At 40.0% G+C, this 15,958-nt stretch overlaps 1 protein-coding gene across 1 annotated transcript in view; it reads left to right on the top strand.

Moving 5' to 3' along the window:
* Window positions 1-1,865, top strand: part of LOC100348825 (ovostatin homolog 2) — a 53,771-nt gene extending 51,906 nt beyond the window's left edge. Inside the window, exons 35-36 of the mRNA XM_002712772.5 lie at window positions 1,258-1,333; window positions 1,735-1,865. Of these exons, the coding sequence (XP_002712818.2) occupies window positions 1,258-1,310 (53 nt within the window). The 3' untranslated portion in view covers window positions 1,311-1,333; window positions 1,735-1,865. The remainder of the gene's footprint in view (window positions 1-1,257; window positions 1,334-1,734) is intronic.
* Window positions 1,866-15,958: the final 14,093 nt, after the last annotated feature.

The raw sequence follows: 15,958 nt of genomic DNA, 5'->3' as shown, positions 1-15,958 counted from the left end.
GTAGAATTATTTAGAAGATCCAAGTGGTAAAGACAATGTAAAATTTAACACTGATATTGTACACTATTTTACCAAACATTTTGGAGAATAATTGCCTCTGATTTCAACTAAAGAAAATACTTTTGTGTCGCTAGATAATCTGTTTTTGTAATGGTGTCATCAAATAAAGGGAGATTTATTGAAAACTGAAAAAAAAAAGGTAGATGAGCAACAACAATGTCTTATGGCTGTTGAACATGGTATCTCTTTCTAATATTCCCTGAGTCACTCAGTTTTCCAGAACCATCCTGTGTCTTCCAAGAGTGAAGAACAAATGGTTTTACTTAGTAAAATAGAGTTTTACTCCTGGATATGTCTTCTGACTGGGCCATTTTCCAGTCACCAGAGTTTTTCAACATAGAATCTTTTTGATATGATGTAAAAGGGCTCCCCTTGGACTTGCAATACAAACCATGCTACGTTTTCAAATCTTTTTTCAAATCTTTTTTAGTTGTCATTATTAATGCCAAGGCTTACAACTTTATACTTCCTCTACAGTTTTTGATTTAAGAAGGGAAGTGGGCAATATTATGAAATGTTAGGGGAAAATATTGGCAGATTATATTCCCAAACAATTACCAAGATGTTGTAGAGACCATCAAAGATTTCACTGAATAGTTGGTGCTGTGAGTTTCTTGTTGAATGTCAGATAATGTTTGAATTCTGTCTCTCTTATCTGCTCATTGAATGTATTTCATCAAGGGGCTTAAACTTTAATAATAAGATATTCCTGGATTTATAAACCAAAAGAGTGATTGCTTATCTTGCAAAAGTATTAAAAAGATTAGATCAACCTGGCCGGCGCTGCGGCTCACTAGGCTAATCCTCTGCCTGCGGTGCTGGCACCCTGGGTTCTAGTCCTGGTTGGGGCGCTGGATTCTGTCCCGGTTGCCCCTCTTCCAGGCCAGCTCTCTGCTGCAGCCCGGAAGGCAGTGGAGGATGGCTAAAGTGGTTGGGCCCTGAACCCACATGGGAGACCAAGAGGAAGCGACTGGCTCCTGGCTTCGGATAGCGCTCCAGCCGTAGCAGCCATTTGGGGGGTGAACCAACGGAAGGAAGATTTTTCTCTCTGTCTCTCTCTCTCACTGTCTAACTCTGCTTGTCAATAAATAAATAAATAAATAAAGACTAGATCAACCTAATATCTTTTATTATCTGGCATAGTCTGGTTATAGAAAGTTGAAGATTTAATAAGGCTGCATGTTCCTTTTTTTCCAGATGAATATGCCCTTGATTTTTACAACATAAATAGTATTTCAGCTTCCCAGTGAGATGAAACAAATGACAAGAAAAGGTGAGAAAATTACGCATACCATAGACCTTGAAAACCTATCTGCTAAGAAAATGGAATCTTAAAGAATATGGAGTAGTGGATGAAGCAGAGAAGTATTTAGTACTTCATGAGTTCTATTTAACTGCCCATAGGATGTGAATATTTTGTTAGTTAAAAATTTTCTATTTCCTTTAAAATAGCTTTAAAAAATTCAAAGCTATAGATGTACTAATTTACCAATCTGCCATCTTTGTTTTATAAGTTGAAAAATCATTAAATGTATATGCAAGTATATTTGGACACATGCATGTGCATAGTATATGTATGAATTTGTGTATGTGTATAGATGTTTTATAATAATTTATCCACCCAAAAACATATTTTCACATTTATTTGTTGCTTAACTATGTTTTAAATCCCAGGTGGAAAACTAAACTCATTCTTCTGTGTCAAACATGGAAGAGAACCATGAACCAACTCCCATTCTGAACAAATATGCATCTGCAATGACTTCTTGTCATATTTTATCTCTTTGTTACCCCATTAAACGTTGTCATTTCACGTCTGAGTCTATGATTTTTCTTTCTTCTTCTTATCCATTCATAATTTTCATAATAACTTACTTTAGTTGTCAACTTTTAATACTTTTCAAATTTTTATAATTTTTAACATTTTGCCACATTCACTTCAAACGTAGACATTGTGTACATACACATATACATTATTTTTTCTTGAAAATAAAGAGATTAGTATCACAGAGTGAGGGATTCATGGCAATGGCCATAAAGTGGGGAAAGGAGAATGCATTGTCATTTACATGGTATGACTCAGTAAAGCAATATTTATAACCAAGTACCACCTATGACATGCACACAATTTTCATAGTCTCCAGCAAAAACAGTGAATTCAGGTTTTTACACATAATGTCAAATTGAATTGGACCCTCAAATATCCAAAGAAAGGAAGATAGAAGGGGAAAGGGAGGGAAAGAGATGAAGTGAAAGCTTAGAATGACTCCACATGAGCTCTAAGAAAAAACATAACCATGCAAGACAGCAGAATATGGACTCTTCTCGCTGAAAGACTTTCAAAGAGTAGGGGAGAAGAGTAGAAGAGTCATGAATAAGAGATGGATTTGTTGAGTTCATATACAAGGTTAAGAATGTACTCTGGGGCTGGCATTGTGGCATGGCAGGTTAAGCCACCAGCTGCAATGCCAGCATCCCAAATAGGCACTGGTTAGAGTCCTGGCTGCTCCACTTCCAACCCGGTTCCCTGCTAATGCACATAGGAAAGCAACAAAAGGTGGCCCGAGTACTTGGATTCCTGCCACCCACGTAGGACACTTGGATGAACCTCCTGGCTCCTGGCTTCAGCTTGACCCATCCCTGGCCATTGCGTCCATTTGAGCACTGAACCATTGGGCAGAAGATCTCTCTCTCTCATTCTCTCTCTCTCTCTTCTTCCTTCTTTGTGTCCCTCTCTTTCTGTAACTGCCTTTCAAAAATAAATCTTTAGAAAAATAAAAATTAAGTGTAATCCAAGGACAGTTTAATATTTAAATATTATCTATTGTTCTGAGTTTATCACTTATTACTGAAAAGTGATATTCAGTGTCTACTCTTAGTCTAATTTCCTACACCAATGACAGTACTGGGTTTATACTGAGGAAAGAGGGGCAGGAAGGAACTGGAGAAAATAGGATGGAAATGGAAAATTTCTCTATTGACTTCAACACAGGCTTCTGATTCCACAGACAAGAAAAGGCTATAGACAAATTCCCCCATCTTGTGATTAAATAATTTGGAAATGGGATCTCCTCGACTCTATCAGTATTTGACAAATTAGCAATATAAAGTACATAAATAATGATTAGACATATCTATCCTTTTTGTCTCTCTGCTATATGCTGTTTATTGTGCTTAAATTACAACAGGGAAATTCATAAATATCTTTACTAATTGGTGTATTGTATATGAACAGCTAGGGACCAGGGCTGTGGCACAGCAGTTAAGCCACCCCTTGCAACAGCAGCATCCCATGTTGGAATGGCTGGTTTGAGTCCTGGCTGCTCTGCTTCTGGTCAAGCTTCCTGCTAATATGCCTGTGAAAGTGACAAATGATGATCCAAGTGACTGGGCCCCTGCCACCCAAGTGTGAGACCTGAATGGAGTTCTAGGCTCCTGGCTTTGGCCTGGCCCTGCCTTGGCTATTGCAGCCATCTGGGGAGTAAATCAGCGGATGGAAAACAGAAGATCTTTCCTTCCATCCGCACCCCTGCCTCGTTCTCTCTCCCTCTGTCACTCTGCCTTTCAAATAAATAAATATCTTTAAAAAATTTAAAAATAGATGAACAGCTAGTTTCCATCCAATTTGGTACTATGTAAGTTTATTTCACTGTATTAAGAATTTCTCCACACCACCTCAGTTCTCTTATTTTACCAAAGCATGGCATTTCAAACATGTGGGTAACACACCGGCATGCAGATTTATATAAATACCCTTGACTTTCTGGATATTCAAGGATTTCTTTTAAGGATTCCATTTCAGAAAAATGGTATTCTAGTATACTTTTAAATAAAAGTTCACAAAAAATGAAGGAGGCCGGCGCCGCGGCTCACTAGGCTAATCCTCCACCTTGCGGCGCTGGCACACTGGGTTCTAGTCCCGGTCGGGGCGCCGGATTCTGTCCCGGTTGCCCCTCTTCCAGGCAGGCTCTCTGCTGTGGCCAGGGAGTGCAGTGGAGGATGGCCCAAGTCCTTGGTCCCTGCACCCCATGGGAGACCAGGACAAGCACCTGACTCCTGCCATCGGATCAGTGTGGTGCGCCGGCCGCGGCGGCCATTGGAGTGTGAACCAACGGCAAAGGAAGACCTTTCTCTCTGTCTCTCTCTCTCACTGTCCACTCTGCCTGTCAGAAAAAAAAAAAGAAGGAAAAAATGATACATAGTGGTTCTTTGCAGTAAACCTTTTTCTTTTATTATTTCCTGAGTAATCAATTCTCATTTTATTTATGTGTTCCATAGTGAGCCTGATAACATAATAAAATCATGTCTCAAATTATAAATGAGCAAAAAAGGCATGGTGAAGTCAGTTGCTTGTTGTATCATGAAGCACAAAAAAAGTCTTAGGTTTAGTGTTCATGTTTGCACAATTTCTTGATAATGCAATGAATATGAAAGGTGATAGGCAATTGAGATGCAAATACCATCCAAAGATAAAAGGTTTCATTGAATCGTCTCCCCAGTTTCTTTTTGAACAGAGTGCCAAAGTCATTTCCGTTGTCCAAATGTTACTAGAAAATGAGGCATTATGAATAATTCCAGTTTAAGAATATTGAATTCACTGGCGCTGCGGCTCACTAGGATAATCCTCCACCTGCAGCGCTGGCACCCCGGGTTCTAGTCCCCGTCGTGGCACCAGATTCTGTCCCGATTGCTCCTCTTCCAGTCCAGCTCTCTGCTGTGGCCCAGGAAGGCAGTGGAGGATGGCCCAAGTGCTTGGGCCCTGCACCCCATGGGAGACCAGGAGGAAGCACATGGCTCCTGTCTTCGGATTGGCACAGCCCGCCAGCCATAGCGGCCATTTTGGGGGTGAACCAATGGAAGGAAGACCTTTCTCTCTGTCTCTCTCTCTCACTGTCTAACTCTGCTTGTCAAAAAAAATATTGAATTAGAAATGTCAAATTTCAATGCAGTATTTTGTCTGATGTATGTGTGATTGTGTATGTGAGATGTGTGTGTGTGTGTGTGTGTGTGTGTGTGTGTGTGTGTGTGTGTGTTTGAGAAGAGGTCTTTATAAACTAGACCACCATGCAACCATGCAATATTTCAAGGAGGACAGAGTTCTGATTTGGATGGGGCTTGTGTTATAGATGCACCACATGGCACTTTGCTGTCCCTCCCCTTCTTCCCAAACAAAAGTACTTTTTTTTTTTTTTTTTTTGACAGGCAGAGTGGACAGTGGGAGAGAGACAGAGAGAAAGGTCTTCCTTTTCCATTAGTTCACCCCACAATGGCTGCTGTGGCTGGCGCACCGTGCTGATCCAAAGCCAGGAGCCAGGTGCTTCTCCTGGTCTCCCATGCAGGTGCAGGGCCCAAGCACTTGGGCCATCCTCCACTGCACTCCCAGGCCACAGCAGAGAGCTGGCCTGGAAGAGAAGCAACCGGGACAGAATCCGGCTCCCCAACCAGGACTAGAACCCAGGGTGCCAGCGCTGCAGGCAGAGGATTAGCCCAGTGAGCCGCAGCGCTGGCCCAAAAGTACTTTTGACAATGGAAGTAGTCCACTCCTTCTGTCATGTTGTTGCAGTAATCATATTTTTTTTTTTTTGCATTTTGAAGTAAGTTATGCAGACATTTAACTAGTAGCTGGAACACAACACTTATCTCCCTGCTGCTGGTCTAGAAGTCTCATCTTTGTCTCCTTCTCACTGTGCCAGTTTTATTATCTTTCTGTCTAGCCCTAGCCTCTTTCCCTTTATTGTTTCTTTCTTCCACCATCACATAAAGCTTTTAACTTTTTCTCATAAAAAACACATTTTCCTTCTCATTTTTTTGATATTTAATGATCTTTGTTTTAACTTCACTTTTTCCCCAAATATTGAAAGACTTCTATGATTTGAGTGCAAGCTCTCTTCTTTTCTCACTAGATGTACTAAAAATCCACTCATTTAAATATTACTCATATTTTCTTGGTTCCAAAATACATGCCTTGACATCTACATTTCAACCCCATATATACCACTGCCTGCTGGACTTCTCAGCTGAATGATTCACAGGCTCCTCAATAATATCCACCAATGGAGTGACTTATGTCAGTGTGTGATGTCATTATCTACCACATATCAATCCTAACTGCTTCCCTCTCTTATTGATCACATTATATCATAACCATTGTAACTGATGGTTGTATACCTTCTGAGTCACTCATGGATCCATTACTTTTTATGCACCAATGCCATGCCATCTTAGTTCATTCTACGAGTCTTGAGGTCCTATAGTTGCCAAACATTCTTCTAGGTATTTGAAGTGTAACATTGGTGAAAATAATAGCAATGGCTACACTTGTGCTTGCATTCTAATGGGGAAGAGAAATGAAACATGCATATAATCAATGCATATATACAGACACAGCAACAGCGTATGCAAGCTATAGGAAATCAGAAGGGGATAAGAGCTATGGAAAATACAAAATGTAAGGGTAAGCATTTAGTGCAGCATCCAATAATTGGAGCCCCATGGGAGTCTCTGCTCACACACACCTTGGGAATGCAACAGATCTAAAGTACCTGGGTCCTTACACCCAGGTGGGAGACTTGGATGGAGTTCATGGCTCCTGGTATTGGCCTGGTCCTGTCCTTGCTGTTGTGGGCATTTTGGGATTGGACCAGTGGATAGAAGATCTCTCTGTCTCTCTGCTTTTCAAATAATATGAAAATAAGTAAGTAAAATAATTGAAGGAAAATCCAAAATACACAAGTGTAGGGGGATCTGGAATGCCCTAGGAATGAAGACTAAAAGACTGAACATGAGGGTTAGGATCAATTAAGGCAGTGACATTTGAATAAAGGGCAAGAGAATTAATCCATAAATAGTTGAGGAAGGACTATTCTTTTGGAAAATATTTATTTGATAGGCAAAGAGATACAGACAGGGAGAGAGAGATCTTGCTCCCTGGTTCATTCACCCAAATGCCTGCAATAGCCAAGGCTAAGCAAGGTCAAAGCTGGGAGCCAAGAGATCAATACAAGTCTCCTACATTGGTGGCAGGGACCCTGGTACTTGAGTCATCATCACTGCCTCCCAGTGTGTGCATTTGCAGAAAGCTGAAATCAGGAGCTAAAGGCAGGTATCAAATCTAGGCACTTTGATGTGAGATGCAGACATACTAACTGGCATCTTGACCATTAGCCTAAATGTTTGCCTTGGAAATATTGTTCTTGGCAAGGGGATCAGTTAAAAAAAAAGTCCATAAGGTAGAAGTGTGACTTATATGTTAAAGAACAACAACTAAATTGGTAGAGCTGGACCAGAGAGAAGAAACAGGAGTACATAGTAATAACTAACAACACAGGAATCATGAGAAGGAACTAGGCCATATAAGGGTTCGAGGGCCATTGTTGGGACTTCAGCTCTCACACTAACAACTGGGAAACATTACAGGATTTTGGATGAGGACAGACCTGACCTGGCTGTGTTTTAGAATGGTCACCTGGCTGCTGTGTTGAGAACAGGCTGTAGGAAGGGAAAAAGAGAAGTGAGAGGACATAGTAGTAATATAGGCAGGGGAGATGGTGGTAAGAAGTGAGCTTAGTGGTTAAGATACTCGATAAGATGATCACATCCCGTAGCTGAGTGCCAGTTCAATTTCGGACTCCATCTCCTGACTCTAGCTTCTCGTAAGGCCACTCTGGCAGGCAGCAGCGATGGCTCAAGTCTTTGGGTCTCCCTGTGGGAGTGTGGGATTGAGTTCCGAGTTCTTCACTTTGGCCTGGCTTAGCCCCAGCTATTGCAGACATTGGTGAGTGAAGCAGCAATTGGAGGTGTTTCTCTCTCTCTCTCTCTCTCTCTCTCTCTCTCTCTCTCTCTCTTTCTCTCCCCTCCTTATGTCTTGCTCTTTTACTCTGCCTTTCAAATAAATACATCTTTTTAAAAAATATGCAAAGGATCTGAATAGACAGTTCTCAAAGGTAAAGATACAAGTGGCCAATGGCTATTTGAAAATATGTCCGACATCACAACTCATCAGGGCGTGCAAATTGCAACCTTGATGAGATGTTACCTCACACCTGTTAGAATGACTGTTATCAAAAAGATGAGTGTTAAGTGTTGAAGAGGATGTGGAGAAAAGGGAATTCTTATACACTACTAATGGGGAATCTAAATTATTACAGCCATTTAAAAAAGTAGTATGATATGATTCCTCAACAAATTAAAAATAGAATTACTGTATGATTCAGCAATGCCTCTTCTAGGTATATATCCAAGGGAATGAAATCAATACATTCATGAGAAAACTGGACTCCATGTACATTTCAGTATTCTTCACAATAGTCAAAATATGAAAGAGCCTATATGTCCAACAATGAATGAATGGATACAGAAAATGTGGTGTATGTGCACAGTGGAATACTATGTAGCCTTTAAAAAGAAGGAAATTGCTAAACACATGATATTGAAGGATGTTATGCTAAGTAAAATAATTCACAACAGAAATTCAAATGCTGCACGATTTCACTTACAAGTGAACTCTAAAAAATTAATCTCACAGAAACAGTTGAGGTTGGGAGGAGAAGAAAGGATGAGGGTAAGGAAAGATGCTGATAAAAAGATATAAAGTTTAATTTAAACTGGAGAAGTTAGTTCTAGTAATCTATGGTTACTACTAATAGTCACTGCATGGTGACCATTAATTATAACATATTGTCTATTTCAAAACTGCTAAAAGAATAGATTTTTAACATTCTTGCCACAAAACAATGATAAATTGGTGAAAGCCTGAATATGTTAGATATTTATTGAATCTTTTTATAATGTATATACAGATTAAAATATCACATTGTACCCCATTTTTACTTGTCAATTAAACATTGATATTGATATGAATATTTTTAAAAGTTGAAAAGAGAAAAAAAAGACCTAAATGAAAGATCTCTGTGAGTAAGATCCCAGCAGAAAGAATGGGCCATCAAAGAAGGAGGTACCTTTCTCTGAAGGGAGGAGAGAACTTCCACTTTGACTATGACCTTGTCTAAATAAGATCGGAGTTGGCGAACTCAAAAGGCTTCCATAGCCTTGGCAACTCATGACAAAAGCCTAGGATGATTACTGACGCCATAAACAAGAGTGTCAATTGTTAAATCAATAACAGGAGTCACTGTGCACTTACTCCCCATGTAGGATCCCTGTCCTTAATGTGTTGTACTATGTGATTAATGGTATAACTAGTAATCAAACAGTACTTTACACTTTGTTTTCTGTGTGAGTGAAAACTGTTGAAATCTTTACTTAATATATACTAAATTGATCTTCTGTATCTAAAGATAATTGAAAATGAATCTTGATGTGAATGGGGTGGGAGAGGAAGCAGGAGATGGGAGGGTTGCAAGTGGGAGGGAAGTTACGGGGTGGGGGAAGCCACTGTAATCCAAAAGCTGTACTTTGGAAATTTATATTTATTAAATAAAAGTAAAAAAAAAAGTTGAAAAGAGATTTGGTATTTTTTGGGGGGGGGGGGCTTATTTCACTAAGCATAATAGTCTCCAGCTGCATTCAGTTTGTTGTAAAAAAAAAAGATTTAATTATTTTTTTTATTTGACAGGTAGAGTTATAGACAGAGAGAGACACACACAGAGAGAGGTCTTCCTTCTGTTGTTTCACTCCCCAAATGGCCGCTATGACTGGTGCTGTGCCGATCCGAAGCCAGGAGCCAGGTGCTTCTTCCCAGTCTCCCATGTGGGTGCTGCGACCCAAGTACTTTGGACATCCTCCACTGCCCTCCCGGGCCACAGCAGAGAGCTGGACTGGAAGAGGAGCAACTGGGACTAGAACCCGGCGCCCATATGGGATGCAGTGCTGCAGGCGGAGGATTAACCAAGTGAGCCACAGTGCCAGCCTCCCCCCGCCCTTAAGGTTTATTTATTTATTTATTTGCAAGTCAGAGTTACACAGAGACAGGAGAGGCAGAGAGAGAGAGAGAGATGGAGGGACAGAGAGAGAGAGAGAGAGGTCTTTCATCCGCTGGTTCACTCCCCAATTTATTTTTTATTAAAAGAAATTTTATTGTATTTACTTTTTTTATTAAAGATTTATTTATTTATTTGAAAGTCAGAGTAACACACAGAGAAAGAAGGAGAGGCAGAGAGAGAGAGAGAGAGAGAGAGATCTTCCATCCATTGGCTCACTACCTAATTGACTGTGAAGAGTTAAAAATTGTTTATGTGCGGGTGTCAAAAGTTAAGCTTAAGCTTACAGGTTTAAACCTTCCTGGTGCAGCTGTGAAAATAAGACAGAGTAAAGTAGCACCTTGACAGTAGGGACTCCATTTTGGAGCACTTGAGACTGCATTCTGGGAAAGCAACCCCCCCCCCCCCCATCGTGAGACTCTGGTCTGAAACTATGATCTCAAATAGTCGGACAATAGCAGTGCACTACATCACCCTTGGCAACGCACAAAAACCCCCTAGCATGATTGCTCAAGCTTAAAAGTAGAAAGGTTGCACCTGGGTTACCTGGGCTAATAATAAAGATGTGATTTGTCTATGTCTTAAGATCATAATTGCTGATTGTAAGATTTTAGCAACCACTTAGCAACCGTGTATTCTCTCCCTCCTCCCGATTTTGTGGTTTTTGCCTTTATAAACCCTATGCTGTAGTTCCTCACTGCTCCTCTGTCCTTGTCAGAGGGCCCCAACATGTTGGATCAATAAATTTAACCCTTTGCTGGTTGCATGAGAGAATAAGTCTCTTGGAGTCGTTCCTCGGGCGGTGGGCTTTTTCAGACCCTAACAACTGCAATGGCTGGAGCTGTGCCAATCTGAAACCAGGAGCCAGGAGCCTCCTCAGGGTCTCCTACGTGGGTGCAGGGACCCAAGGACTTGGGCCATCTTCTACTGCTTTCCCAGGCCATAGCAGAGAGCTGGATAGGAAGTAGAGCAGCTGGGACTCGAACCAGTGCCCATATGGTGTGCTGGCACTTCAGGCCAGGGTATTAACCCACTGTGCCACAGTGCCAGCCCCAGGATTTAATTATTTTTAAATGCTTCTTTATCCAGTCATCAGTTGATGGACATCTGGGTTGACTTTTGTGAACTGAGCTACTAAAACATGGGGGTATAGACTGCTCTTTCATATGATATTTTATTTTCTTTTGGTGAATTCCCAGGAGTAGAATGGCTGAGTCATATGGTAGATCTATTTTCAGATTTCTGGGGAATCTCCATATTGTCTTCCATAACGGTTTTACTTGTTTACATTCCCATCAGCAATTGACAGCAGGAGTGGCACAGATGGAGAGATAGTCTGCAGTATTAAATGCTGAGACCTCACTGAAAAGATGATAGATGAACAAAAATTTTTAAAATTTTTATTTCTTTTTAAAATTTATTTGAAAGGGAGAGGGGGGAGGGGAAAAAAGAGGGAGGAAGAGAGAGAAAGAAATAGAGAGAGAGAGAGAGAGAGAGAGAGAGAGAGAGAGAAAGGCAAAGATCCTCCATTTCAACAAATGTTCACTTCCCAAATGCCTGCAATAGCCAAGCCAAGTCAGGAGATGGGAACTCAGTTTGTGTCTCTCACTTGGGTAGCAGGGACCCAAATACATGAGGCACCAGCTGCTGCTTCCCAGGGTACACAATAGCAGGGAGATGAAATTGGAAGCAGGGCCAGGACTCGAACCCAGCATTTTGATATGAGATGTGAGTGTCCCAAGTGACATCTTACCCCTTGTTCCAAATACCCATCCTGAACTAAGGTTGAAGAATGTAAGGACGTTAGCTCTGTGAATATGTGTAGAAGAGCAATGCAGAAGAAGATTGCAAAAAGCACAAGGGCACTAGGTGAAGCATAAAGATTCTCAAATGCTAGAGGAAAGCAAGGAGATTCAATAGGATTGCAGTAGAGAGGGTAGAAAAGAAAGCAGCTTGGGGATGTGGGGATTGTTGAGTCCAGAGTGTGTGTGTGCAGACTTAGAACATTTTGTTCTCTTGGACTAAACTTAACCATTGAGGACTCAGTTGGGTAGAAGATGATTTTGCCATGAGGGCAGTTTATAATGAAATGTATTGAAGAAAGTGTTACTGCAGTGTTGAATGAACACAGTCTGGAGAAACCACAGGTCAGATGTCCTCATCTCTGAGTATTAATGTGGTGTAATATTGAACATGAGACTTTCTAATTAGACAAAAAAGCATGTTCCTCATATTATGTTGATCATTTTCTTGCCTCCCAGAATCTGTGCAGGGAAATATTTTATGTGATCCCGTGATTTTTCCTTGCTGTTCCCTCTGGGCCAAGCCTTTATATGGTGAGAAATACATATTGTTAGTCAGCAAGGTATTGTGATGCATAACCAATATTCCTGTTTCATTGTTTCATTAAAACTTGCAGTTAAAGTCCCCGATGTGTTAATATGAGTTTTCATTCTGCTTTTGCAAACTGTTCTAACTTTGCCTCCCCCAATGTACACTAAGATGGCAAGGACACTTGCTCTCATTTTCAGCCCACTCACAGTTGCTCAATGTTCAGTAAACACATTTCTCTTTGAAAATGATGTTGCTTTAGAAGTATGTCCAAAGGTACTGATATTTTCCACAGAGTTTTTTAAGGAAATAACTTTATAGTTTAAAAATCCATTGTTATACAATTAATTCATCAAAATTTTCAGCAATTACAAAGTCAGCTCTTTTCACATGTACTTATTCATGAGCCTTTGTTTGTATAATGTGCTGTCCTATAGTTATAACTTAGCTTTTATTCCTTTTTCTTAACTTAGCTCTTGTTTTGCCTTTTCAATAGTTTTTGAGGTTGTGATAAAGTTTTCTTGTTTATTACTTTTGAATGAATATGTAATGCTTGATGAAATGCCATACAATTTATCCTTGACTTTGACAGTTGCCTAAATCTGCTGTTCTGATTCAGCTTTGGCCTCAATCTATTTCAACATCATTTCTGGAACCCTTGAAATCATGCAGGATCAATAATCCTATGAACGCTGCAGATAGCAGAATGGCAACACTTATGGGTTTATTTTAATATATGAGTATTCTTTTGCAGTTATACTTTATATTTTAATTGTATTTTGGGGTGACAAACTTCTTGCTTATCTCTTATAAAAAGGTACTTCAAAATATTAATATTTGCAAAAGCCTTATAATCAGAGCATAATAAGCCCATTACAGTTCACACAGCCATCTGTCTTAAACCTATTCCTAGTATAATAGCAGCATGACATTACAAATTAATTCTCTCCCATTTTTGGATCTTTTCTGTACTCATGCAGGTTGCAGAGGTAGGGACAGAAATCATGAAAATCTTGGTTTTAAAACCCATTCTTTCCTTCTAGAACTATTGCCAATGTTGGTATTGCCCTCGAGAGTTACAGATAGATAAAGCAGAGATCATGGAAAGGAAAATGAAAATGGGAGTGGGCAGTTGGTCTAGCAGTTAAGATGCTGTTTGGGGCACTCACATTCTATATTAGAATGCTTTGGTTTGAATCCTGGTTCTGCTCCCAATTCCAGCTTCCTGTTATCAGGTACCTTGGAAGACAGCAGATGGATGGCTCAAGATGTTGGGTCCCTGCCATGCTCCTGGCTTTGGCCTGACCTTGCCATGGCTGTTGTGGGCATTTGGAGAGTGAACCAGACTGCTTGTCTTCCTCTCAAATAAACAAAATAAATAAATACTTATTTTGAAAAAAAAAAAAGAAATATCAAAGTAGAGGTGTCTTATTCATCTAGGGAATAATTAATCAGCAAGACTATTTACCTTATCTTAGAACTCAGAAGTAGAAGAATTAGCATAGGCACATATGTTATATATGTTAGAGAGTTTATAAGAGTTATAAATGAAGTAATGTTTTTCCTATCATCATTCTAATTTGGCTGATTATTTTGATAATGAGTACTGGTTTAGCAAAGTAGTTTATTGGTAAACACATCTATAAATATAATGAGCTAAATATGCAGGCCATGGTTTTGATAACATAAAAGCATTTTATGTGATGTTATACTAACTGACAAAAATATATTTAAATTAATATTTCAGTTTTTCTAAATGTCCTGAGTATATTGGATTAAAATTATGTCTTTAAGTAAGAAGTTAGTAATTGATAGCCATTTATAAGCCCTAGTAAGCCTTTTGCACACTTTCTAGGAACCAAGAAGGAGAGTAATTCTAATGACTGATTACCAACAACCCTGTCACAAATGACCCATTTTCTAGCATTTATTTTCAATAAAATTAATGATAATATATTTAATTTATCTCTTACCAATAATTAAAAATTTTTAATGATGATTATAATGTGGCCTTTTGTTTATAACACAGAATTCTAAACAATTAAATGACATTATTATATCAAAACTTCCTCCATGTCTCTATTTCGCAATGTGAACAATTTTCTTACCTTATAATAGGATACAAAATGGGACTATTCTTGATTAGAAATAGAGAAGAATCGAAAAACTAAGAACATAGTAGATAGTTGAAACATTTGAATCTAGCAATAGTGATAGTTATACTAGGCTATACAACCTGACTGAGGGAGGGACCCAGATGTAATTCAAGACTTATTTCATAAAGAAATTATTTTCAGACAAAATTATCTTGTGTTTAATATTTAATGACTACAGTATATGTATATAGTATTGATGTACAATATACTAATAATTATTTTTTAAACTTTACTTTTAATTTGTTTGAAAAACTGACAGTGAGAGAGAATCTTTAATCTACTGGTTCACTCTTGCAATGCTTGTAACAGCCAGGGATGGGTTAGGCAAAGCCAGGAACTGGAAACTCAATCCGGGTCTCCCACATGGATGGCAGGACTCAAGTGCCATCACTGTTGCCACTCAGGATGCATATTAGTAGGAAGCTGGATCGAAAGCAAAGGCATGACTTGATCCCAGGCACTCCAACATGGAGTGGAGGTGTCCCAAATGGCTAGCCCACTGCACAACAATGCCTGCCTCTAGACAAGAGCGTTAATGATAACTCAACCTAGAAAAATGTCATTACTACTTAGAATTTTATAGGCTAAGAACCCTTTTTAAATATTTTTGATTATCTTTAATTAGAGTTATCAGTAAATATAACAAATATGGAACACCAAGATAAAATTACCTGGGGAAATAGAAAGTAATTACAAGGGGCCAGTGCTGTGGTATATCGGGTAAAGCCTCTGCCTGCATGCCAAGCATCCCATATGGTCCATTTTGAGTCCCGGCTGCTCCACTTCCTATCCAGCTCTCTGCTATGGCCTGGGAAAGCAGTAGAAGTTCCAAGTCCTTGGGCCCCTGCACCTGCGTGGGAGACCCAGAAGAAGCTCCTGGCTCCTGGCTTCAGATTGGCGCAGCTCTGGTGGTTGCAGCCAACTGGGGAGTGAACCAATGGATGGAAGATTCTCTCTCTCTCTCTCTCTCTCTCTCTTTCTCTCAGCCTCTCCTTCTCTCTGTGTGTGTGTGACTCTGACTTTCAAATAAATAAATCTTTAATAAAAAAGAAAGTAAATACAAGACCAAATGAAAACAAGAATGATGTAAAAATTTTAGCAAGTTAAAAAACAACAGAGGCCGGCGCCGCGGCTCAATAGGCTAATCCTCCACCTAGCGGCGCCGGCACACCAGGTTCTAGTCCCGGTCGGGGCGCCGGATTCTTTCCTGGTTGCCCCTCTTCCAGTCCAGCTCTCTGCTGTGGATCGGGAGTGCAGTGGAGGATGGCCCAAGTGCTTGGGCCCTGCACCCCATGGGAGACCAGGAGAAGCACCTGGCTCCTGCCTTCGGATCAGCGTGGTACGCCGGCCGCAGCGCGCCAGCCGTGGCGGCCATTGGAGGGTGAACCAACGGCAAAAGGAAGACGTTTCTCTCTGTCTCTCTCTCTCTAACTGTCCACTCTGCCTGTCAAAAAAAAAAATTTTTTTTTGAAT

This window comes from Oryctolagus cuniculus, chromosome 9, assembly GCF_964237555.1.
Source record: "Oryctolagus cuniculus chromosome 9, mOryCun1.1, whole genome shotgun sequence".
Classification (NCBI taxonomy): domain Eukaryota; kingdom Metazoa; phylum Chordata; class Mammalia; order Lagomorpha; family Leporidae; genus Oryctolagus; species Oryctolagus cuniculus.
This window is presented reverse-complemented; position numbering and strand designations above follow the sequence as displayed.